This window comes from Aspergillus brunneoviolaceus, assembly GCF_003184695.1.
Source record: "Aspergillus brunneoviolaceus CBS 621.78 unplaced genomic scaffold BO95scaffold_37, whole genome shotgun sequence".
NCBI lineage: Eukaryota > Fungi > Ascomycota > Eurotiomycetes > Eurotiales > Aspergillaceae > Aspergillus > Aspergillus brunneoviolaceus.
This window is the reverse complement of record NW_020290767.1, coordinates 160,614-183,123: the sequence shown is the minus strand read 5'-3', so window position 1 is coordinate 183,123 and position 22,510 is coordinate 160,614. Positions and strand designations below refer to the sequence as shown.

Here is a 22,510-nt window from a genome sequence, read left to right as displayed (position 1 = left end):
CCTTTTTAAGTAATGTGAAATGTTAATTATTGGTTCAAGGTGGGAGATAGACTTTTTGTTTTGAGATGTCAATTGGTGGCGGGGTGCTTTCTATATGCCTCCCTAATACTGTAGAAGATACTGCCTAGGGTGCGCAGAACAATGAATAATCTAGACTATATAGGTCGCTGCTTCTAAAGCCTTGACTAATTTGGGTTTCGCTGTTTTATAGGGTGAGATACTGAACAATCAAGCGCCCAAGGTATTGTCACCTGAGGCTTTTTGGTGCTCCATGGTAGTGTTAAAATATGTCAGACACCGAAGCAAAGCATTCAGAAGAGTTTTTAATGTCGGGAGATAGGATATATACTCGAAGATCCTTTATCAGATCTCCGAAATGGAAAAGGAGTTGAGAACCTAGGGCTGTCCCTGCCAAGAAGCAGCGCGATCGGCCCACTGCACTGGACCCCCTACAAATTATGATCTGAATGGTGGAATCTACCACCGGATAGCAAGGATGACTGTGGAGTATGGCATCGAGCCATCTTGGACATAGATAGAGCATCATTTATATGTGGGATGATCTATTTACCTGGAGCTAAGGGCTGCTTATACACTGATCTATCTGCTCTCTACATCAAGCAGACTAACCTAAACAATGTATGCAAGGAAACTATGTGTGCTAAGCATCTTACACGGCTGGATCGAAGTGGCCTGCAAATCAGAACACCCATCGAATACCCACCTCTCAATGCCATCCGCTCGCTGTCTCAGAGTGGTTCCATTTGATCCCTTCATCTGCCTCTCCCCACTACCGTTTCAGCTTGTTGCCCTCCCGTCCGCACACCATTAATTTAAGCTTAATCCTTAAGAACAGCCATCGCCTTCCATCCCAACTTATTCTCTCCATTGTTTGCATTCTTCTTTTTGTTGCAATCGTTTCACTCTTTTATTTACACACTCGTTAAAAATGCATCTCTCCGCCACCCTCGCCCCCCTCTTCCTCTCGTCAGCGCTGGCGCTGCCCGCCGTCTCCCGCCGCGCTGCTGCGCAGTCGGCCACCACCCTCTGCGGCGACTACGACTACATCATCCTGCAGGACACTCCCTGGATCGTGTATAACATGCTCTACAACGCCGCCGAGACGGTCGGCACCCAGTGCACGGGCTACGACTCGCAGACGACCTCCGCCAACGGCACCAAGGAGGTTGTCTGGAGCAGTGTGACGGACATCGAATACGTGGAGGCTACGTATGTTCCCTTGTCACCATCAACTCCACAAACACATCAACTAACAAGCCGGGTGCAGCAACAACGTGCCCAAGGGCTACTCCTTCGTCGGCCTCACCGCGAACCTCGAGACCAAGATCTCGGCCATCTCCTCCATTCCGGCCGACTACACCTGGACCAGGACCAACACCACTGCCTTCAAGGGTATGCCCCCCATCCCTCCATCTTCGCTCAGCCCTATCCCAGAGCCCAAGCTAACGAGAAAAGGAAACACCTGCTTCGACTTTATGACCAACGACGTCAAAGGCGACTCGACCTCCTCCTCCTCGCACGAGCTGATGCTCTGGCTGCAGTACGAGGGCGGCCAGCTCCCCATCGGCTGGACTGACGGCGCCGTCGCCACCATCGACGATCTGTTCGGCACCTCCTGGAAGCTGTACGAGGGCGTCAACGACGACTCCGGCATTACCGTCAGCTCGCTGCTGCCGGATACCCAGTTCGAGGGGGCGTTCGAGGGCGATCTGCGCGAGTGGCTGATGGCCATGGTCAACTTGGGTCGGTTCACGGAGGAGACTTATGTGAATGTTGGCAATGCGGGGTGAGTTTCTTTTCCTTTCTCGGGGAGTATGTGGTGATTGGGTGATGGGGCTGTTGCTAATGCTGGAGCAGAACGGAGTTCTTTTATGGAAACTCGGTGTTGAATGCGACGCTGGGTCTGCAGATTGATCTGGCTTAGATCTGGGTTGTTGGGAGGTAGTGGTGGTGGTGAGTTGGGCTGCAAGTACCCGGATGCGAGTGCCTCAGGCTGGCCTGCAGATAATCTTGAAGATCAATAGAAAATGTATATGTATATGCAGAAGGTTGAACATTACTCCAAAGGGCTGACTGCAGAGTGGGGTACGTAGCCTACAGCACTAGCGGCGGCTAACGTATAGTATACTTAAACGTCAACCTCTGATCAACTCACCCATACCATCCATCACTCCATCCGACTAACCCACACCATGGAACCACACGCTTCACAGCAAAACAGCACCGACCATGAACAATCCCCAGTTGTCAGCAAACCCCTGCGACAAACCCTCCTCGCCCCATTCAACCCCGCAACCGCAACCGCAACCGCAGAAAAGGTCTTCCTCCCCAAGCCCACCTTCCAAGGTTCCTCCATACTAAACCGAACCCCACCAGCTCTGCACAGCACCAATAGAATACACCCAATCCCTCCCCGGCAAAAACACCCTCGCCAGCTTCATCGACAGTCTAACCGTATGGTTCCCCATCCGCGACGAATACACCGCACCCCTGCGCGAGATAACCGCCACCCTCTTCACCACGATCCTCATGTACCCCCCCTCCCATCCCCCCCTTCACTCCAATACCCAAATAACACTAAGAAAACCAGATTAGACGATATAGAAGACTCCTCCCCGCTTCGCCGGGGCCATCCCTCCGCGCACGCCAAATTCGGAACCGGACCGACCGTCAACGCAGCCACTTACACCCTAATGACCCTCACCGCGTCCATCCAGAAGCATCTCGGAGCTGAAGCACTGGACATCTTCCTCGAGGAGATGCAGAACCTGGGTAAGGGGCAGGCACTCGATCTCCACTGGACGTGTGTGAGGGAATGTCCCACGGTGGAGGAGTATTTGGGCATGGTGGATCTCAAGACGGGGAGTTTGTTTCGGTTGGTGGTGCGGTGGATGGCGCTCGGGGCAGGTCGGGAAGTGGATGAGGAGGTGGCGGGGTTGGTTACCTTGCTAGGGAGGTATTATCAGGTTAGGGATGATTTGTTGAATTTGAGCGGGGAGGTGAGTTCTTTCCTTTTTGTCTCTGGGTTCTTCTTGGGGGAGGGGGTGGGGGTGGGGGGAGGGAGATGAGGGGTATATTGGGGTAGGGGTGTGATTGCTGATTGTGGTGCTGTAGTATTGGGTGAGTAAAGGTTGGTGTGAGGATTTGGATGAGGGGAAGTTCTCGTTTCCGCTGGTTTGGTTGTTGAGGGTCCAGGCTGGTGAGGTTGGCGAGGAGGTTTATGGGTTGCTTTTTGGTGAGGCTGGGGGCAGAAGGGAGGCGGGAGGGGTGTCGGATGAGGTGAAGGGGAGGGTGGTTGAGCTTTTGAAAGGTGCTGGAACGCTGGAGGGTACGGTTAGGGTGTTGGAGGAGATTCTTGAGGGGATACTGGCGGTGTTGGGCGGGCTGGAGGGGAGGTTGGGGGTTAATGCTGGGTTGCGGGGGCTGGTTTCGCGTCTGAGAATTTGAGAACTGCAGTCTTCAACAGATGATTGGTGTCTATGTATGGCTCAGGGGAGAGATGAGAGATGGATATGCCGTTTCTTTCTGTACAAGGGACTGGCCGAGAGCGTGAGACTCAGGACGTTTACATTGACTTATACACACCCCATGATTATGCGAGCAAGGTCCCACTTGTTCCGGGCCACTGCGGCCAGAGGTCAGCGACTCGACAGGATGAGGAAGGGTAAAGTTATGACTAGTAGATTCTGAAAGCTCCTGTAGTTCCACACCTCTCGGGTCAATTTGAGCGCTGCAGGTAGGCTTGATAAAGGTATTTCAGTCTTCAGTCAAGACAAGAGGTTGTAAGGGACTATTTCAAATGGTCTAGTTCATTTCTCCAAAGGAGGTATTCTCCGGGAATTTGACCTTAACAAGATAGCGATCATTGCCGATCTGCATCAAGACCGACCCTTCAAAAAGCGCAACATGCTTGCACTACTCCCTCTTAACCATGTTTAACTTTCTCAAGTCCTTTGACTCAGCGCTTGTTCTCTTCTACCCCCTTCTCCCCAGGCGCGTCCGAGGCCTTGTCCGAAGCCTCGTCCATTGCCTTGCCAGTAGTCTGCCCCGGAATCGGCTTCTGACAGTAAGCAGCCGCGTCGTCTCCCTGGTGAGTATTTATACGTGCGTTAGCCCCATCGAAGTGTAAAAACACCAATCTGGCCGAAATCGGACAGAAAATCCAATTCAAATCGCCCAGCAGGCAGGAAAACCAAACTATGAGGAGTAGAGAATAAAGAGAACATACCGAGCCCCCCGCACAACACGCCAGTGCATACCCCCGCGCAACATCACAGTCCGTCGCTGCTGAGACCGCGTCACCTGCTCGTTTGTCAGCTTCATGCTGTGGAGAATTGTTTTGCAAAGGGGAGAGCGTACATTCGGCGCCCACAGTCCCTAGCAATTCCGGGTCGAGCGCCACACCCGCTCCATTGGTCACGTCGGTGACCGCACCGTCAGCCAGCGAGTTTCGGACCTTGCAGCATTTGAGGTTGTGGTTGGGGTTGCATTTTTGGGCCAGAGTGGTCGGCGAGAAGGAGAGGAGGAGGACGGGGAGGAAAGTAGTGAGATGCATTTCTGAGGGTTTGCAGGTTTCTGTGGCGGAGGAATAGAGATTGGAAGATGGTTTGTGAGTGTTTGGGGCTTGGGTTGAGGTTGATGGTCTCGAGGAATGACAAGTTCTTATATTACTCGTTGTGAGAATTGAGTTTGTCTCTCTCCTGAAGATCGGTTATATGTCAGATGATGGGCATCGTGATCGGCCAGCAAAAGTCTATGATGCATCTACTGGTTTCCAGGGCTACGTCGGTGGTCAAGCCGATGTAGCCGTTCTGGTTGCCTGGCAGATAATCATCGAACCCATCAGACTTCAACGCTTCAAGTCGATCGCAGAAATGAAGTTAACTCAACTGTTTTTCTACAGTCGAGTATAAAGGAAAGAACTGAGGGGAAATGTCCGTAGCAGGGGGCTGCCGTCTCACATGCAATGATATACAGGGTCAGCTGTGATCGGCTTTATTGCATCTTCATAGTGACCTGTCATATGGCTAAGAGCTTGTGCATGGCACTTGACAGTTGACACGGGATTGATATTCGGCATCACAGTACAAGTATATGAAGAGTGCTGACTGTAACTTCCTATGGGTCGCCCTGGCATGTTGTATACCCCGCTTGTCCAAGTCAGTAGGCAACAGATGACAAAAGCAGAAACCGAGCAGCCCTATTACACCCGACTAACATATGATGTATTTAGCAGGTAAGAAAAAAAGACAGCTTCGCCGATCAAGGAACGATATACTCTACACATTTCCATACTGCTCATAACCATCGAAATCGATAGTTTAGATCGCATGGTATGCTCCCACCCATGGAATCGCCCGTGATAACCCAAACCCACAACCTCGGCTCATCCCGACCGAGTTCTAGAACCATTATTCATGCCTCAGGCCTGAAGCTCATCCCCATCAAGCCTAGCGCTCTCTTCCACACTAAGCCCAAACCAGCAAGACCAAAATGTCCGACGGCAGACGATAAGCGCGAGAAAAAAAACTCCCCCTCCCCGCTTCGCCTCCTTTCAGAAAAATTTCCCCCGCATCTCACGCATTCTCTCACTCACACAACAACCCCTAACCTCTTCACCCTCCACCTTTGTTCACACCGTTGCCAGAAGCACCACAACCGTCACCATGGGAAACGTAAGCGACTAACTGACTTTTCTTTCTGCAAGATGCGATGCGACGACTTGAGTCGGGTTCTCGGTCGCATTTATGGAAACGTGGCTGGAGAACCTTGCTCAAGTCGAGCGGACAACACATGCAAATAGACACTGTGACTGCAGTGTCGGCTGATTATCAGATACTTACGACTCATTCTCCAGGGAGCCAAAGCCCAGATGAAGCGCGAGCGCAACGCCAAGGACGCTGGCAAGGGTGGCAAGTCGCAGTTGAAGGCCGTACGTATTTCTTCTGCTTTTGGTCTCGTGTCTGGTGGGGAGTGGAAGAGCAAGAGGAAGCGCAAGAGAAGCAAGGGAGGGCGACCACTTACTCACGCTGCCCTAGAACGAAGCCGCCAAAGACATCATCTGCCAGATCTGCCGATCGACCTTCCTCAAGACGGCCAAGGCTCCCGCCCTCACCGAGCACGCTCAGAACAAACACAACAAGACCCTCCAGGAGTGCTTCCCTTCCTTCGCCTAGAATATCGGAGTCACGAGCGATGGGTGATCGGTGGGATCAGCGGGGTTCGTGCTTGTGAACGAGACACTACGTGCATCTGTGCTGGGGAGTTTTTGAGCGACTGTTCTTGAAGTGCATATTTCTTGGAGATGGAGATGGGGAAGAATTGATACCTTTTGCTTTTCTGTGCGATTGCTGCTTTTCATGGAGAGAGTACGGTTGCATCTCAGTAGTTTGGGCATTGTAGGCAGCGGTCACCAAATTGTGGTTCATGTCGGCTATGACCGTCGTTCGGACGAGCGAGGAGATCTTCATCTAGAATCCGACGAGCTTCACTCCTCTCTATAGCGTCGAGGATTGTTTCTTGCAGGAAGGCGGGGTATATCGCGGTGACGTTCTTCAACCAAGCGATCGTCTACTCGAAAGGACCCAATATGCTGCCCAAAGTATCCCCATACCGATCACATATGATCGAACTATGGTAGCATTATTCATGATGGGTAGGCCAAGATCGTCACTGCATATGATGGGTCTGATCAGATCTGGACAGGGCTTGTTGTCCTTCTGTGACCAATGTCCTACAGGCAGCACGTCTTTCACCGTCCACTGTTTGCCGTCTGCCCTCAGTATCACCCGTGCGATAATCGCCTCACTCAGTGTCTTATACATGTAGTCTCGCATCCTGGGGCCAGTCGAGGTATTCGTAAATCAATCTTCACATAGGCTACAGCTGGTGTAAAAAATCTTCTCTGCGTTTATGTACACTTGGTCCCACGGAGTATGTCGCCATAGGATACCCGACTGGCAGTGGTCGGCCCTACTTCCGGGGTCTCTGTCGGGAACAGACAACTGAACAGGGTCGACCGTATGCGACCGGCAGCATCTCCGTCAGCTTCTCTCAGTCGATCAGTGTTCGAGCTCTTTTTGCGTAGTGTCCTCTATTGAGCAGTTCGTGCTTTCATCGCATCCTCCATAGTCTGTGATTTTATGTGGTTTCCGGAAGCCCAGTCGCAGACAAGATTCCCGCGTACAACCAACCCTAAGAAGTACGGATCCTGGAAGAGAATCGGTATCGCTTGAGGGAGAGTAGATCCAAGGTAAACCGGTCAGTGAGTAGTCTTCGCCTTCACCTTGCGCCATCCTGCGGACAACTACAACAGACACCATCATTACTGTCCCTATTCTTCGGCAAAGATATTCACTTTTGTCGCTCCAACCCTATATGCGTTGGCTCGCCTAAGCCACACATCGCAGTCAAGTATTAGTCATCATCTTCTTGATCCATGTCCTGCATGCAGAAAGTCCAATACGCCCCGAGAGGATGCATGCTGGAGCTAGAGGTTGTGCTACTTGGGCTGCAGCAAGCTACCCCGTTTCATACATATTGCGTGAGATAGCTTCAATGGAATGAAGTTGGGACGGGGTTCAGTCCGATGCTGCTTACTACTGGCTGCGAGACTGCGAGCCTCGCAACTGGTACTCTCCACGTTTATCAGGAGGTGGTCCTAAGGACTAAGTACGAATTAGCTGCCAGCTCCAGAACCCATGATCTGTACGACAATACTTTGCGGAAGTCGAGTTTTGGACGTGTTGTGTCCGTTGTGGGAGTTTTGTCGGCCACTGTCTCGATAATTGATGTCTAATTCGATAGATACGGCGACATTGGATGCAGAAATGTCTAGCCAGCCGAATCCTATCTGGTCATTGTCTGTCTAGCATGACGTGGAACCCCCCCCAGTACCCCCTCGGCCATCCTCCGGCAGAAAACCAAGAACCGATGACGGGACTCGGCAATCCGTAAAGAGAAAACATGTCCGATAGGACAAGAGACTTACGGATTGAAACTTGATAAGATGGCATATTGCGCCATAAGGCGACATGCGGGGTACATCAAGTGCCGGAGTGCTGATGCATTGTTGGTTGATGGTTGCATAACATGCTTCGCGGATTGCGTGATACGTCCGGGATAAGGTGGGATGTGTTGACTGACTCGCCCGGCAAGACATGGCTTTGTAGTGATTTAAATAGACGGAAAAGACGGTTGTCACCACCCCTCCATCATCTACCAGATTGAATCAATCGTACCAATTCCTTGCTCGGACCTTCACCATGGCTCCCGGGATCAACGAAACGCCCATCCCCATCCACCCGCACCCCGATGCGGAAAGACAATACCCCAAGCCCCTCAAGGTCAGCGGCGCCTTGGACAAGTACGAGTATGAAGAAACCACTCCCGTGATCGGACGCGAGTATCCGACCGTCAACATCGTCGACGACCTGTTGAATGCTCCGAATGCGGACGAATTGGTCCGCGACCTGGCCATCACCAGTACGTACACGAACTACCCCACAACAACCCTAACTCCCGCCCCGGGCCCTCTCTCTTCCCTTCCACTCCACCCAACTAACAAGCCCAGTCTCCCAACGCGGGGTCGTCTTCTTCCGGGCACAGGATAACCTCACCGACGCCCTTCAAAAACAGCTGGTCCAGCGCCTCGGCGAACTAAGCGGCAAACCCGCCACCTCGATCCTCCACATCCACCCGGTGCTCAACAACACGAACGAGTTCGGCGTCAGCGACGCCGAGATCAGCACGATCAGCTCGCTCGCGCGCAAGAAGCTCTTCGGACCCAGCCACGCGCTCAACCGCCGCAAATACGACTCCGCCCAGTGGCACTCGGACATCCAGTTCGAAGCCGCCCCGGCCGACTACACCTCCCTGCGGCTGACGCAGCTGCCCCGCACCGGCGGCGACACCCTCTGGGCCTCCGGCTACGAGATCTACGACCGGCTCTCGCCCAAATACCGCGCGTTCCTGGAGGGGCTGACGGCGACGTTCTCCGGGGACGGGTTCCTGAAAGCGGCGGAGCGGAACCCGGAGGAGGTGCGCATCTACACGGAGGCGCGCGGCAGTCCGTTGAATGTGGGCAAGGAGCTGACGGCCGTGCATCCGGTCGTCCGGACGAATCCGGTGACTGGGTGGAAGAGCGTCTTTGCGATTGGGCCGTTTCCCAAGGTGATTAATGAGTTGACGGCGGAGGAGTCGGAGGAGGTGTTGGGCAAGTTTAGGCGGGTCGTCGCCGAGAATCATGATTTGCAGGTGCGGTTGAAGTGGAGGAATGCGAATGATATTGGTGAGTTTGGGGCTTTTGCTTGGGGTAGGGTGGTTGGGCTAACGTGTCGGCAGCGATCTGGGATAATCGGAGTGTGTTCCATACGGCGACATTTGATTACGAGGGGCTTGGGGAGCGGTTCGGGCATCGTGCTGTGGGTATTGGCGAGGCGCCGTATTTGGATCCGAAGAGTCGGTCGAGGACGGAGGCGTTGGCGGAGGAGGCGGCTTGATGGCGGTGGTGGGTCTGTGCAGGTTGCCTCTGGATGGAGTCCTCGGAAATAGGTTGGGTCATGCTTGGTGCCGGAATCTCGTGGCTACTGACATCAAGCCCTCGAACAGCTTCTTATCTGTTCTGTATTGAGTGTAGAAGCCTCTTTTCCTGCTATAATGTCTCTAGATCAGTGACAGATTAAGATATTGCAACTGAGACAGGTCATGACTATTCGCGGTCCTACAATGACCTTACTAACTGCCAAGCTATCGGGACAATTAATGACCTCGGATATACACCGGGAAACTGCCTTCTAATGAGATGGGAAAGGCGGGGCGATGAGCTCTCGTTGCATGTTTTAGCTTCACCCTGTGCCATTGTCCCCGAAACTTGGAAAATCAACAAGGAAAAAAGAAAAAAGAAAAATCAGCAAAATGGGGTATCCCCATCGTGAACCGATTCTATACCCTTCACGCGCTTCGACTTCTTCTCTTGCTGAATAGTCTCTCTTCCGAGCTATCTCGTCCCCTAAGTCACTCGCGGTTGCGGTGTAGATGCGCCTGAGGTTGAGCCACGACTCATCAGTCGCGGTATGTGGTATGTTGCGGTGGGAATTGTGGCACTCGACCGCTCCAGGACCGCTGGTAACTGCTCCTGGAGCCTCTGCGGGCGACGATCCTCGAGGTCGGCTATGGAGTAGAGGTGTTTCTCAGCCTTGTCCAAGGACAGGCGAACGAGCATATCACTCCCGTCAGCACCTTCTCCCTCCGGGGGTCCAGTCTGCAGGATTGTTGCCGTGGATGACCAACGTAGATTCTCGGGCAAACGTGCCAGGGTCTGTACCTGGAGCCGACCATCAGCTGTCAGAGAGCGCAGTACAACTGCTCCTCTCGCCGAAGACTCAAGTAGCTGGGAGATCTCGGGCTGTTGGGCTCCCCCATGCTGTCGGCTCCGCGACGAGAAACAGAGGGTATTTGCCGATTGGGTAGGCTGGATCTGCATGCCATCCAGCATCCGAGTCAGGGTCTGCCGATCCTGTGGACGGACCGCGACCGCTGCACCCCGTGCTTCCAGGTGTTTTCGTTGCTCTTGGAGGCCTGAGCACTGGCTGCCAGACGGGGCTCGAGAGGGAGACGCATCCTGCATGCCAGCAGTTGCAATAGAGCCCATTGCTGAAGACGACGACGACATACACTCATCAAGATCTATGACCACATAGAGGCCGTGCTCACCCGGCTGCTTGCCGTGTAAAAACTGACCATCGGGGCTGAACGCAGCACACTGAAGTATACCATCACAGGGCCGGTAAAGGCTGCGATTGGAGATCCTTGTCGATGGGGCAGCTACGCCTGTGCCTTCACAGCCTATGCTGCGACTAAAGTCCCAGAGAAAGGTCTGTGCACTCTGGGGCCGCTGGCCGGGGATTCGACGCCCGAAAGGGGTGAATGCCGTAAATACAACCAGAGGCTGCGATGGGTGGAAGACCAGGCTCTCCTTGAGATAATTCCTCAAGTACTCCCCGGGTAGGTCGATGGGCCAGGACCCGAAGCAAGCATAGTCTTCTGGATTGCTCTTCACACCGCTGGAAGAAGAAGCGTCTGCTGCTGCTGCTGCCTCATCTCTGCCGGCGCACACGAAAAACTGGAGCAGTCCCTCGTAGGCGAGCTTTCCCCGCTGAGAGAGAAAGACACCGCTGGCATGCCGGAAGACGACCACGATAAAATACTTTCCTACTGTCCAACTTTTGAGCTGGATGCTGTTGTCGAGGACGGGACCGATGCATCTCCACGCAGGTGGTATACGATTGAACACGTCTAGATGACTGTGGCAGGCCTTTGCCTGGTTGGCAATCAGCGGACCCTCGAGGCGCACAACCGAGTTAAGGGCGACGACCTGACGTAAATCCTGCGAGATAGCGACGGGAAACATGAACCGGGTGTTGCCTCGCATCTCGGGCTGACGCTTGGTGGCGAGGTCCAGAACGAGCTTCATTGCTCTTGAATCCACGACCCACGCGAGGGCGAGGATCTGCATCTTCGATTCCAGGTTCCATAGTGTATAATGGGCTGTCCACCCGAAAGGTTCGACTGGGCCGAGTTGATCAGCTCGTAGCGATGCCAGAGCCCTGCGGTGGCTTATCAGCTTTCTCTCTTTCATTTATGGCAAATGCGCTGTAACTCATTCTACTCACATTGGAGGTGCCAGTCGAACAGCCGCGGAAGCCGTACCGTCCCACGAAGTATGGGATACGATCAAAATGGTCTTGGCCATATCAGCCTCGTTGTATTCAAAGTGCATTAAGCGACTCTGGCTCGTTCGCCGCAGGAACTTGGATTGGCTGAAGATTGTCAAACTTTCATCCCAAATCACATGAGGTTCTGCCTCGAGGAGATAAGACCAGGACTCCGTCAAGGCTTCGATGTCATCAGAAAGGAGTGGATAATCGTCCGTGAGGAGACGGACTGTGACCCCCATCTCTCTTAAGGCCAGCAACATATCATGTGGTAAGGGACATAGGGAGGGCGGATTACCGAAAGTCCACGAGGCCTCGAACCACACGCATAGTCGGTCTCCGTTGTAGAGGAATTGGGTCAGAAGTTCGAACAATTGCTGGCATTGCGCCCCGAAAGAGGGCTCTGCTTGATGCTTCCAAGCTTCGCGCACCAGATTATGAACATGATTGGACCAGAAAAGGACAGCATAGTCTAGAAGCGGAAACCTCTTGTGCGCGTCCCGGGCATCAATACTGGTATCAGCGTCACCACTCAAAGGCCTTGGGGGCAGGGTGTGAGCCAGGTATCCCATGATCCTGAGGGAGATACCCAACTCGATCTCCGCACGAGTAAATCGCAGTCCTCCCGTGCTAGAGGTGAACAGGTTGGTTTCACGTTCGTCGAAGATAAAATACTCATGTGCGGAACCATGAATGAATTGGACAGTATTGTGCCCAATAACCTCTAATAGGCCCCCAAAGATGTGGCCAATTGACTGTTCCAGGTCAGGGATGGCATCCCCTTCTTTGAGAGGACCATTCACGGGCTGGAGCATGGCGGTCGCTAGTTCACCTACGGTCACTGGGCGACAGGCACCCAGAACCCAGATGAAACCAGCTTTCACATTCGCAGCAGCAGCGCTTGTTTCACCGTTGATCAGTGTCCCGGAGATTTCCCGGTAGATATTATCCAAGCCTTGCAATCGATTGAGATTATCAATCGCATCGAGCCGTTGCGAAATGCTCATTCGCCTCGACTCCAACAGTGCAATCAGCAGTTTCGTCCACAGAAAAAGCCCATTGGCTCGGGCCAAGATTGCGTCGAGATATTCATCGGCGTACTCGGGTGGTGGTATCAAACCCTCACCCACAAGGTTTTCTAGTCGAGGACGAAGGAACTGTATCATGTCGGCTGTATTATGTCCTTGCCGTAGGCTCAGTACAGCACTCTTGTCACGGACAGCCGATGGCAGCAGCACGGTGGGTCGGCTGAACAAGACCAGCCAACATCGGCGGCAATCCATCATCAGCTCATCGACATAATGGAGGAAGGTTGGAGGATCGATGCACTCGTCAACAGCATCAATAATAAAGGCAAAGCCCGGGAATTGGGCGAGCATAAGGCGGAGAATGGTGAACACTTCGAGATCAGTCGCAGCAGGTTGCCCCACTACCTTGTGGTCGAAGAGAGTGGAGACAATGTCAACAGCCTTCTCGTCGCGGCGATAGCTGTGAAGCATCTGTACCAACAGCGATCGTAATGCGAGCCCAATCTCTTGCTGTTGATGGTGCCTGTCAAAAAAATAGTAGGCTACTGCGTTGATGGGCGGGTCTGGCGATGCCCCGTGGGCTTGCTGAAGTCGATCGATGACCACAGTACACAGCGTGCTTTTACCAAAACCTGGATTGCCTGTCCGGTGGAATTAGCGGAAATCATCACTGAATGTGCGTTAGGAGTCAACCTTCAATGAGCAGGACTGGCCGGTCAGGATCCTCACAGACTCTCCAGCTTCGATATCCGGGGTGCTCCAGGATCCAACCTCCCGTCTCGGGTTCCTTCATTCGGAGCATTTCTTCATATCTTGCTTTCCACTGCGGTGGTCGGATCCAGTCTCCAAGTCTTTCTATTGTGCTGTCTTGTACACGTCGAAGAACGAGGTCAATTACCAAAATCTCAGTCAAGGCGCCGAAGTTTTGCATACCCATTGTGCGAGCTTTGTCCTCCTCAGTCTCCGAAGCATTCTTTTCAAGTTCCTTATCGAACCTGTTGTAAAATGCGAGGGCTTCAGAGTCAGCAGCCGCTCTGACCTCAAATTCGAAAACCGTTCGATGGTTTCCGAGCCGTGTCATGACATCTTGAAACTCCAAATCAAAGGGTTTCCAAGCTCTACGGCGGGTTAAGCGATGACTGAGTTTGAGGCCCACTGGAATGCAAATTGAATCAGCCTCTGGGAAGTGTCCCTCAAACAAGTCCAAAGAGCTTGAAAGAGAAGCAAACGACTCCGACATACCGCGTGTTTTCTTCGAGAACAACCTGATCACACGATAGAAAAAAGAGATTACGTCGACATATACATCAGCCATGGTGGATTGTAAGCGCCTGGGGATGTTTTCGGGCTGCTTCTCGAACCGTTGAAGGAATTTCTCCAGGTAGATTTCGTAAACGCGCAGGGACTGGCCAATGTCCTCGAAAGCTTCTGAAATCCTCTCCGCATATTCGAGATAATTGGTACTGAGCTGGGCGAGCAGGAAAAAAAGAAATCAGAAAAGCCCGCCGCTGCTCCGGGGAATGAAAAGGCTTTCACCTGGAAGATGAGCTTGATAGTACCCCAGACAAGCCCCAGATACTCGGGTTTGACTGAGACCCATGTCTCAATTATGGAGAAATACGGCTTCATGTACGACGCCACTTTTCGACATCCCTGGGCGAACCTCTCTAGCCGGCTTTTTTGCTTCTCATCGCACATGTTAGCAAGGCAGCGATGGATAGCCACACTCATCTCGTCAAGGTCGGAATAACCCTCGATGATCGGCCGTTCATTCTCTGGTATTGTGTTGAGAAAGACTGAGTATGCATTTCTGAAGACCTCGGATGGATTCCGGGCACTGCAGGGTACTATCAGTTAGGCAGGGAAGCCTATAACAACTTTCAGCCTGCTGTCAAGTTCCAACCTACTGAATGCTCGATATATCGGATGCAAGACTCATGCTAAATGTGCACTAGACAGGCTCGATTGACGATGATACTGAGAGCCAAATACAAGTACCACGAAGATATCCTGGCGGGGGTGTTCGAAGGAGCATGCGAAGAACGAGTCGGATCAATCTTTATATCATTTGCCGAACAGCCATTGTGGCTGTATGCAACTACGAAGCGCCATGACGTGTCGTCATAGCTTTACCGTCCTTGGTGGACAATTGTGGCTGTGTTATGCCACATCACTTTTCTCGCCAAAGGTTAGGGCTGGCTGTTGTTTCGATCTAATTTGCTTCAAGAATGTGTGGCTATGTCTGGTGTAACAGTACCTTTTGATTCTTTGTATGAACTTCCTCCAACATACTGCACTGCCTCGCAGACACCTGCAGCTTGGCTACAACTGCGGATACTTGAAACTAGGTATTGTACAATTCACTAGTGTGTACGGAGTAATATTTACAGTACAGAACTAAGCACCTTATGGCCTATATCCAACTCGCCTTAGCGTCAATGAACACCGCAGCGTTGGGCAGCTTCATGTGATTCCAAACAGGGATCGGATCACTTTTCTTTTTGTTTGTGGTTTCCATCTCAATCAACTGAAAACTGAATTATTGGCTCATCGGCCTTGGTTATGCAGATACTTTCTAAAGAAAGGAGGGTCGAGATCAAGCGAGATGGGGCTTCGGAGGGAGTGGCTTTCAAGCTAAATTCTGACATGCTGCTGGTGGCTGGCGCAGTAGCCTGCTCTGTTAGCCGCCCATATTTTTAGCTGGATGAGATCGGAGAACCGAGCTTTGAACATCCCCCGGACTTTATGATGATTCAGATATTAGGAAGTGGAAGGTATTACGCGCTCGGCTGATTATCCTAGCATGCAACAAGGCGAGAAACAGACGCAGTCGGGTATTCAGTATGGTGAAGCACCTGTGTCAAACTGATCGAGCAAATTCACCAAGTATGAGGAACCCCAAGTCTATGTGGTCAATTCTCAATCTCAAGATTCGTCCTCTTATTTGGCAACTCTCCATGGATGGAAGAGTTGTACTCGGATAAAGAGAGAGTAATCCAAGCGTCGCACATAAAAAGCTTTGAGAATCCATTCCTCGAAGAGTGGCGCTAAAGATAGGGCTATCTCTAGCCTCTTTCTATCTCCTTGCGTGTGCTCTGCTTCTCTCTTGCTCAAGTATTCCTACTGTGCCAAGAAGAAAGAACAAAGAAAAAGTTTTTTTTTTTTTTAAAAAAAAAAAAAAAAAAAAAAACCGAAAAAACAACACAAGAAAAGACACTAAACGTAGGCTTGGCCGATGATGATTTGGCAGCTGCCGCCAAACAGATTTTGACCTGGATTTAACCCCGCCTTGGCCCCTGAGATGGCCTCTTTCTTTGCTGCACCTCCGCTACTGGTAATTGTTTCTACTGGGACGCTACTTTGCGCATGATGGATCATCACGAACAACCCGCGTCGGAATTAAAGAGACAAACGAGTGATCGCGACGATCGCGCAAGAACCCGTGAGGACTACACCGTCGGGTGGATCTGTGCGTTGTTTGAGGAACAGGTTGCAGCAACGGCAATGCTGGACCAAATCCATCCCGACCTTCCCAAGCCACCAAATGACCCCAATGCCTACACATTAGGATCGATCGATCAGCATGGAGTGGTGATAGCCTGCTTACCGAGCGGGAAATATGGGAACAACCCAGCTGGAACCTGCGCCAACCACATGGTACGAACCTTTCAGTCCGTCAGGGTGGTCCTCATGGTTGGCATCGGCGGCGGAATTCCACCCAAAGTCAAGCTCGGGGACGTGGTCATTAGCACTCCGGTCGACCGATTCTCTGGGGTGATTCAGTGGGATTTGGGAAAAGCAGAGAAGGACGGGAAGTTCAGACCTGTTGGCTCGCTCAACAATCCTCCTACTGCTTTGTTGACAGCGATATCCAAGATGCGGACCCGACACAGGCTGAATGGACATCAAATACCTCGCTATCTAGACACGATGGGCAAAAGGTTTCGCAAACTTGTCCCAGAGTACACACAATCAACGTCGCTCATAGATCCTCTCTTTCGGGACGTGCCAGACCAAGCAGAAGACGACTCAGAAAGCATCTCTCTGCACTATGGCTTAATCGCATCTGGTAATCAGGTCATAAAGGATGCAAATTTGCGGGATAAGATCAACCAAAGCTTCGACGGAAAAGTTCTCTGCATTGAGATGGAGGCAGCTGCACTGATAGATAATTTTCCGTGCATTGTCATTCGGGGCATCTGTGACTATGCAGACTCAATGAAAGAAGAGTCCTGGCAGAAATATGCCGCAGCTGTCGCCGCGGCGTGCGCGAAAGAACTGCTTCACTACGTCCAGCCAAGCGAGGTCAACGCAGAGCTCCCAGTTCGGAGTATTCTTGGTGACGGTTAGTCTCGTGTTAATTCCACTAATATTGTACCGGTCTCATTGATTTCAAGTGATGAAGGCTGTACGAAACACCGAGACCCAAGTCAAGTCAATGAGAACCCAATTGAATAGAGAAGAAGACCTTCGCATCCTGGATTGGTTCAGCAAAGCCGGACATGGCCCACGTCATAGTGAGATATTGAAGATGAGGCAACCAGGAACAGGACAATGGTTTCTAGATTCGGCTCAGTATCGACATTGGCGGAGCCAGGAAAGGCAGACCCTGTTGTGCACGGGGATTCCAGGGTCGGGAAAGACGATGATAGCAGCGATAGCGATTGATCACCTCATGACAACACTGCTACAACATCCATCTTCAGGCCTTGCATACATCTACTGCGCATTCGACCGGCACAGTGAACAGACGATTGAAAATCTGCTCTCAACTCTCATCAAGCAACTGAGTAAAGGCCAGCCTTCTCTGCCAGATGCAGTGAAAGAGCTTTTCAGTAATCATCAGAGATATAGCACACGGCCCTCGTGTGAAGAACTCTCTAGAACGCTGTTGGCAGTCACCTCTATCCATAAGCAGGTTTTTATCGTCGTTGATGCATTGGATGAATGTCAATCTTCAGATGGTCGCTTGAGACAACTCTTGTCCCAGATATTCGCTCTCCAGTCGAAAGCTAACATAAACTTTCTTGCTACCTCAAGGCCTATCCCTGAGATTGAGAAGCAATTCAAGACATGTATTACGCAAACAATACGGGCTTCGGAGAAGGATATCCGCAGCTTTATTTCTGGCCGTATGAGCCAGCTCCCTGATTTCATCAATGACAATTCAGCATTACAGGAGGAGATTAAGGTTAAGATCATTGAGGTGGCGAACGGAATGTACGAGAACCCTGATCTTCGCGAAGAAGTGAGCTGACTGCTGTTTTGTCAAGGTTCTTGATCGTACGACTATACTTGGACTCTCTAAGAGGGCTGCATGCGCCTAGAGCAGTCCGAACGGCTCTAGAGAGGCTTCCTCGTGGCTCTGATGCGTACGACTACGCATATTCCGAGGCGATGCAAAGAATCAAGAGTCAAGTCCCCGCCTCTCGAACAATAGCGTTGAAGGCTCTGATGTGGATCACGGGTGCAAAAAGACAACTTCGAGTACTGGAGCTGCAGCACGCTTTGGCGATCGAAGACGGAGACACCGAGCTCGATGCGAGCGGCATTCCTAGCGTCGCCTACATCCTCTCCGTGTGTGCCGGTCTGGTGACGGTCGACGAAGGAAGCGACTCCATGCGATTGGTACATTATACCACTCAAGAATATTTCAATCGGACCCGAATACTCTGGTTCCCAGATGCAGAAGTGGAAATCACATCGATCTGCATTCGATACCTTTCGTTTCACACGTTCCGCAAGTCTTGTTCAAGTGAAACAGCATTCATGAGGAGACTACAGGCATACAAATTCTACAAGTACGCGGCACGTCACTGGGGACATCATGCCCGTCTGGCTTTGACCTTGTGCCCAGAAATCTACACTTTCCTAGGGGATGACGGCCTAGTTGAATCTTCGAGTCAGGTATTCCTTCAACAGACTTTGCCGACGAAAGCCAGGGGATTACACATGGCTGCATTCTTCGGGTTGGAGCAGGCGATCATCGCTATTGCTCCAAAGTCAGACCAAGTAGACCCACGAGATTGGCGCGGCCAAACTCCACTGTCCATCGCAGCTCAGAAAGGCCACGATACAGCAGCATGTCTGCTTCTCGACAGAGGTGCTGACATCGAGTCACAAGACAGCACTTCCTACGGAACGCCTCTATTCCACGCAGTAGCAGGAGGGCATCTGACTACGGTCCAGCTACTACTCCAGAGGGGTGCCAAACCTGACTCCAAGGGTATCCACGATATGACTCCATTATCGAATGCTGCCGTCCAAGGCCATGAAACGCTTGTTCAACTACTACTCGATTGGGGTGCTGATATCAATGCCAAGGATATCAACAATATGACTCCGTTGGCCTTGGGGGCAAAAAATGGCGATGCACGAGTGGTGCGAATCATTCTTGATAACGGCCCTCAACTCGAGCTAGAAGATAACACACTCGGGCGAACCGCGTTGGGACATGCTGCTGCCATGGGACACCAGGCAGCCGTGAAGCTACTAGTCGAGCATGGCGCGAACATCGAGACAAGAGATATCGACGGCTCGAGCCCACTTTACTACGCATTGAGTTTAGAATGTAATGAAATGATTCAGGTACTGCTCGAGAATGGTGCGAGTTGGGATATAGGTGATGATTTACCATCCACGGCACTGCATTGGGCAGTCACCTCTTCGTGTGAGGGGATGGTACAGCTCTTACTCGACCGGGGTGCCGATATCGAACAAAAGGATTCCGAAGGAAACACTGTCCTGGCAATTGCAGCCTGCGAAGGGCTTGAATCAGCGGTGCAGATTCTTCTTAGTCGAGGAGCCGATTGGAAATCCCAAAACGATGAGGGTGAGACACCATTAGAACAAGCACTCTGTTTTGGACACGATTCGATGGTGCATCTGTTCCTCGACAGGGACAGTGACCAGGCGTCAAAGGGTGAAATCTATCGGTCATTACTACTCCCGGCATCATCCAGAGGCCATATGACATTCGCTCGGCTTTCAATCGAGAAGGGTGCTCGGATCAATGGCAAGGACCGATATGGACGCACACCATTAGCAATCGCAGCAGCTCATGAGCATGGTTCGCTGGTAAAGCTTTTCCTGGAAAAGGGAGCCAATTTAGAGTCGAAAGACAACTGTGGCAGAACTGCGTTAACTGATGCAGCAAAGTCTGGACACACCCCCATGATAAAGCTGCTCATGGAACATGGCGCCAGTGTGGAAACGAAGGATAAGAATGGCAGGACTCCGTTAGCATACGCAGCCGAGTTGGGGCTTACTTCAATGGTGGAATCGATGCTCGAGAACGGTGCCAATCCGGACTCGACAGACAAAAATGGCAGCACTCCGCTGACCAAGGCAGCAGAACGGGGTCATACTTCAGTGGTGGATCTGTTGCTTGAGAAGGGTTCCAGTTTGGAGTCAAGAGACAACGACGGCAACACCCCATTGGCAAAGGCAGCGCAAGGGGGTAGAACTCTCGTCGTGGAGCAATTGCTCCAGAAAGGGGCCAGTACCGAGTCAAAGGATAATCAGGGCAGTACCCCGTTAGCATGGGCAGCCTTTTGGAGTAATGCTAATGTTGTCAGAGTGCTGCTGAGAAACGGGGCTGATGTCGAGTCCAAGGACAAAGATGGCTCTACTCCATTGGCAAAGGTGGCACAGCGAGGCCTTCGACAGGGAATGACGGGAATACTTGGCCACAGAGTTATAAGGCTCCTACTAAACAAGGGAGCCTGTGTAGAGTCGAAAGATCACGGTGGCAGGACCCCGTTAGCATATGCAGCACAGTCGAGTTGGGTTCCAGCAGCAGAGCTACTACTCGACCACGGTGCGAATATGGAGTCGAAAGATGATGCTGGCATGACTCCATTAATATGGGCAGCGAGGCTCGGATCCGTTGAGGTAGTCAGATTACTGCTTGCCAATGGTGCTAATAGGGAGGCAGAAGATGGGGATGGTATGACTGCATTAGCATGGGCAGAGAAGGAGAGGCATCGTGAAGTGGTGCAGCTATTGTCTAGTTGAACATTTTTTGGACTAAGAATTGATGCCGACGGCCAGAAACAGACAGGCAAATCTCAAGGCTTGTGGATATACTCAAATTTTCCTGTGGCAGTAGCATTGTTTCTGAGGTTCTTTGCTTTTGATAGACAGATAGCGCGCATGGTGAGGCTAATATTAAGAAATCCCTTTATCTAACACATCTAGACTCCCAAGGACGGCATCATCATGGCGAAGTTTGTCCAGCGACAAAACTGTTGTCAATAACAACGATCTTTCTAAACCAAAGCCCTTCCTCGAAGTCCCCTCTGCCTCTATTATCGCCTCTCTCACCAGGAGCAGATATCCTGCATCACCAGGCAAAAGGCGCAGGTACTGGTGGTTTTCGCCCGTCTGGCGGCCAGGGCACGGCGTTCAACGACAAAGATCTGTGTCACGGCACACTCCCTGGTGCAAACTGCTGAAAGACATCCATCTCTGTGGAATTCAGCTCCGTTGCCTCAGCTTTTGCGCCTCGAGTTTGCCGGGTTCTGTTTCTAGGATGGAAATTGTTTGTCTGTACCGCATACGCTTTCAATGCCTGAACGGCGGACTCACGTGGAGCTCATCCAAACAAGGAATTCGCACATGTCCACCCGGTCTGGCTTTGATCTCTGGAAAGGAAAAGATCTGTCCGGTCACCTTCGACATAGAAGAGGGTTAAGACAGTTGCGATCCGTCCCTCTTCTTCACTTGTTGGGCGTAATAATCAAGGGAAAAAGTCCCAAGTAGTTACAGAACGCCGAATACGCCAAGGTAGCTAGTCTTGAATACCCTGCAGCTGTTGGCGAGGAGTCACTGGTTTCGGCGACGGCAATCTTGTAGATTCTATGCTGTGGACTTTGACCTGGGATTTTTGATCCAGGTCTGTATACCTGGTCCGGGGTAGGTAGAACGGGAGTCTGACAAGGATGCCATACCTGACTCAGACTGTTCCGAAGCGTCTCTCCTCCGAGCTGAAAAACGGATATTGTAAGAAAATACAGGTGGTTTAACTCGAAGCTGAGATGCTTGAGGGAGAAAGAATCCAGAGGTCTCGAGGACTTGCAGAGAAAATGGATCACTGCAAGTAGTGGCCATTCTTTTATTCATCAACAGCGAGTGATTGGACTCATGCCAGTATTCATCTCGATCATTGTCGTGTATGAATGGGGTTGTCCCTGTCTAACAAAGATCTTGACCAACTTAGATTCACCACACTGCTTCATATCGACTGAGGTCATACATCCCAACAGCGTCGATTCCTTTCAAAAATCAAATTCGATTAATTGTTTTAATGTGCTCGGTAGTGTATGCTTGGTATCTTTGATGCTGGCCAGCAATGTTATTCTGTCCCGGCCCTAAATGATGCTCATGGTTTATATGGTTACGCAACATAGTCCCACCCGATAATCGCAGTGTTGTTTCTCGCCTTGACTTACAAGCATATATGTCCACTGCTCTCTAGATATCGCAGAAAGCCTTCCTCCAGCTGCCCTGAGACTATGCTATTTTGGATTCACGAAATTAGTGCGGCATTGCGCAATCAGTGCCCTCAATAGCATAATCATAGCGCCGGATGGCTCCAATTGTCGATGATTTGCACCAACCTGGAGAGTCGGTGGACATTTCTATAGCATGCTCCAGTATACCAAATACGGAGTACTGTTGTGTAATGAATATGCAGTCACCCCCTGCAATCGCCGATTTTCTCGAGCCACCAATGGAGGGACGCAG

General features: G+C 51.5%; 9 protein-coding genes across 9 annotated transcripts; 7 read left to right on the top strand and 2 right to left on the bottom strand.

The window, feature by feature from the left end:
* Positions 1-862: 862 nt before the first annotated feature.
* On the top strand, positions 863-2,069 carry BO95DRAFT_390199 (putative endoglucanase-1 precursor). The gene is made up of 4 exons (XM_025583590.1): positions 863-1,230; positions 1,289-1,413; positions 1,477-1,807; positions 1,879-2,069. The coding sequence occupies exons 1-4, from the start codon at positions 950-952 to the stop codon at positions 1,943-1,945; spliced, it is 804 nt and encodes a 267-aa protein (XP_025441827.1). The 5' UTR covers positions 863-949; the 3' UTR covers positions 1,946-2,069.
* A 130-nt stretch (positions 2,070-2,199) lies between these two features.
* Positions 2,200-3,468, top strand: BO95DRAFT_482514 (FPP/GGPP synthase family protein; the record flags this gene model as incomplete). Its single annotated transcript, XM_025590250.1, has 4 exons — positions 2,200-2,339; positions 2,398-2,552; positions 2,612-3,020; positions 3,136-3,468. Exons 1-4 carry the CDS (start codon positions 2,214-2,216, stop codon positions 3,466-3,468), a joined length of 1,023 nt encoding a protein of 340 aa, XP_025441826.1. The 5' UTR covers positions 2,200-2,213.
* A 471-nt stretch (positions 3,469-3,939) lies between these two features.
* Positions 3,940-4,637, bottom strand: BO95DRAFT_443257 (uncharacterized protein). Its single transcript, XM_025586625.1, has 3 exons — positions 4,381-4,637; positions 4,250-4,323; positions 3,940-4,108 (listed from the first exon to the last, which is right to left on the bottom strand). Exons 1-3 carry the CDS (start codon positions 4,574-4,576, stop codon positions 3,980-3,982), a joined length of 399 nt encoding a protein of 132 aa, XP_025441825.1. The 5' UTR covers positions 4,577-4,637; the 3' UTR covers positions 3,940-3,979.
* Positions 4,638-5,578: 941 nt separating this feature from the next.
* BO95DRAFT_443255 (uncharacterized protein) lies at positions 5,579-6,657 on the top strand. Its single transcript, XM_025586624.1, has 3 exons — positions 5,579-5,696; positions 5,879-5,953; positions 6,060-6,657. Exons 1-3 carry the CDS (start codon positions 5,688-5,690, stop codon positions 6,195-6,197), a joined length of 222 nt encoding a protein of 73 aa, XP_025441824.1. The 5' UTR covers positions 5,579-5,687; the 3' UTR covers positions 6,198-6,657.
* Positions 6,658-8,248: 1,591 nt separating this feature from the next.
* BO95DRAFT_414586 (TauD/TfdA dioxygenase family protein) lies at positions 8,249-9,753 on the top strand. The gene is made up of 3 exons (XM_025584321.1): positions 8,249-8,505; positions 8,594-9,310; positions 9,364-9,753. Exons 1-3 carry the CDS (start codon positions 8,286-8,288, stop codon positions 9,519-9,521), a joined length of 1,095 nt encoding a protein of 364 aa, XP_025441823.1. The 5' UTR covers positions 8,249-8,285; the 3' UTR covers positions 9,522-9,753.
* Positions 9,754-10,030: 277 nt separating this feature from the next.
* BO95DRAFT_514793 (uncharacterized protein) lies at positions 10,031-14,702 on the bottom strand (the record flags this gene model as incomplete). The annotated part of the gene is made up of 6 exons (XM_025591705.1): positions 10,031-11,627; positions 11,694-13,404; positions 13,457-13,918; positions 14,006-14,231; positions 14,300-14,600; positions 14,671-14,702. The coding sequence occupies 6 exons, from the start codon at positions 14,700-14,702 to the stop codon at positions 10,031-10,033; spliced, it is 4,329 nt and encodes a 1,442-aa protein (XP_025441822.1).
* Positions 14,703-15,651: 949 nt separating this feature from the next.
* On the top strand, positions 15,652-17,113 carry BO95DRAFT_453531 (5'-methylthioadenosine/S-adenosylhomocysteine nucleosidase family protein; the record flags this gene model as incomplete). Its single annotated transcript, XM_025588219.1, has 2 exons — positions 15,652-15,665; positions 16,201-17,113. The coding sequence occupies 2 exons, from the start codon at positions 15,652-15,654 to the stop codon at positions 17,111-17,113; spliced, it is 927 nt and encodes a 308-aa protein (XP_025441821.1).
* Positions 17,114-17,201: 88 nt separating this feature from the next.
* Positions 17,202-19,168, top strand: BO95DRAFT_364001 (Pfs, NACHT and Ankyrin domain protein; the record flags this gene model as incomplete). The annotated part of the gene is made up of 2 exons (XM_025582640.1): positions 17,202-17,983; positions 18,037-19,168. Coding segments are annotated over 2 exons (1,914 nt in total), but the record flags the coding sequence as incomplete, so codon positions are not given.
* A 702-nt stretch (positions 19,169-19,870) lies between these two features.
* Positions 19,871-20,823, top strand: BO95DRAFT_390182 (ankyrin repeat domain-containing protein). The gene is made up of 2 exons (XM_025583589.1): positions 19,871-20,137; positions 20,567-20,823. Exons 1-2 carry the CDS (start codon positions 19,937-19,939, stop codon positions 20,777-20,779), a joined length of 414 nt encoding a protein of 137 aa, XP_025441819.1. The 5' UTR covers positions 19,871-19,936; the 3' UTR covers positions 20,780-20,823.
* The last annotated feature ends 1,687 nt before the right edge of the window (positions 20,824-22,510 follow it).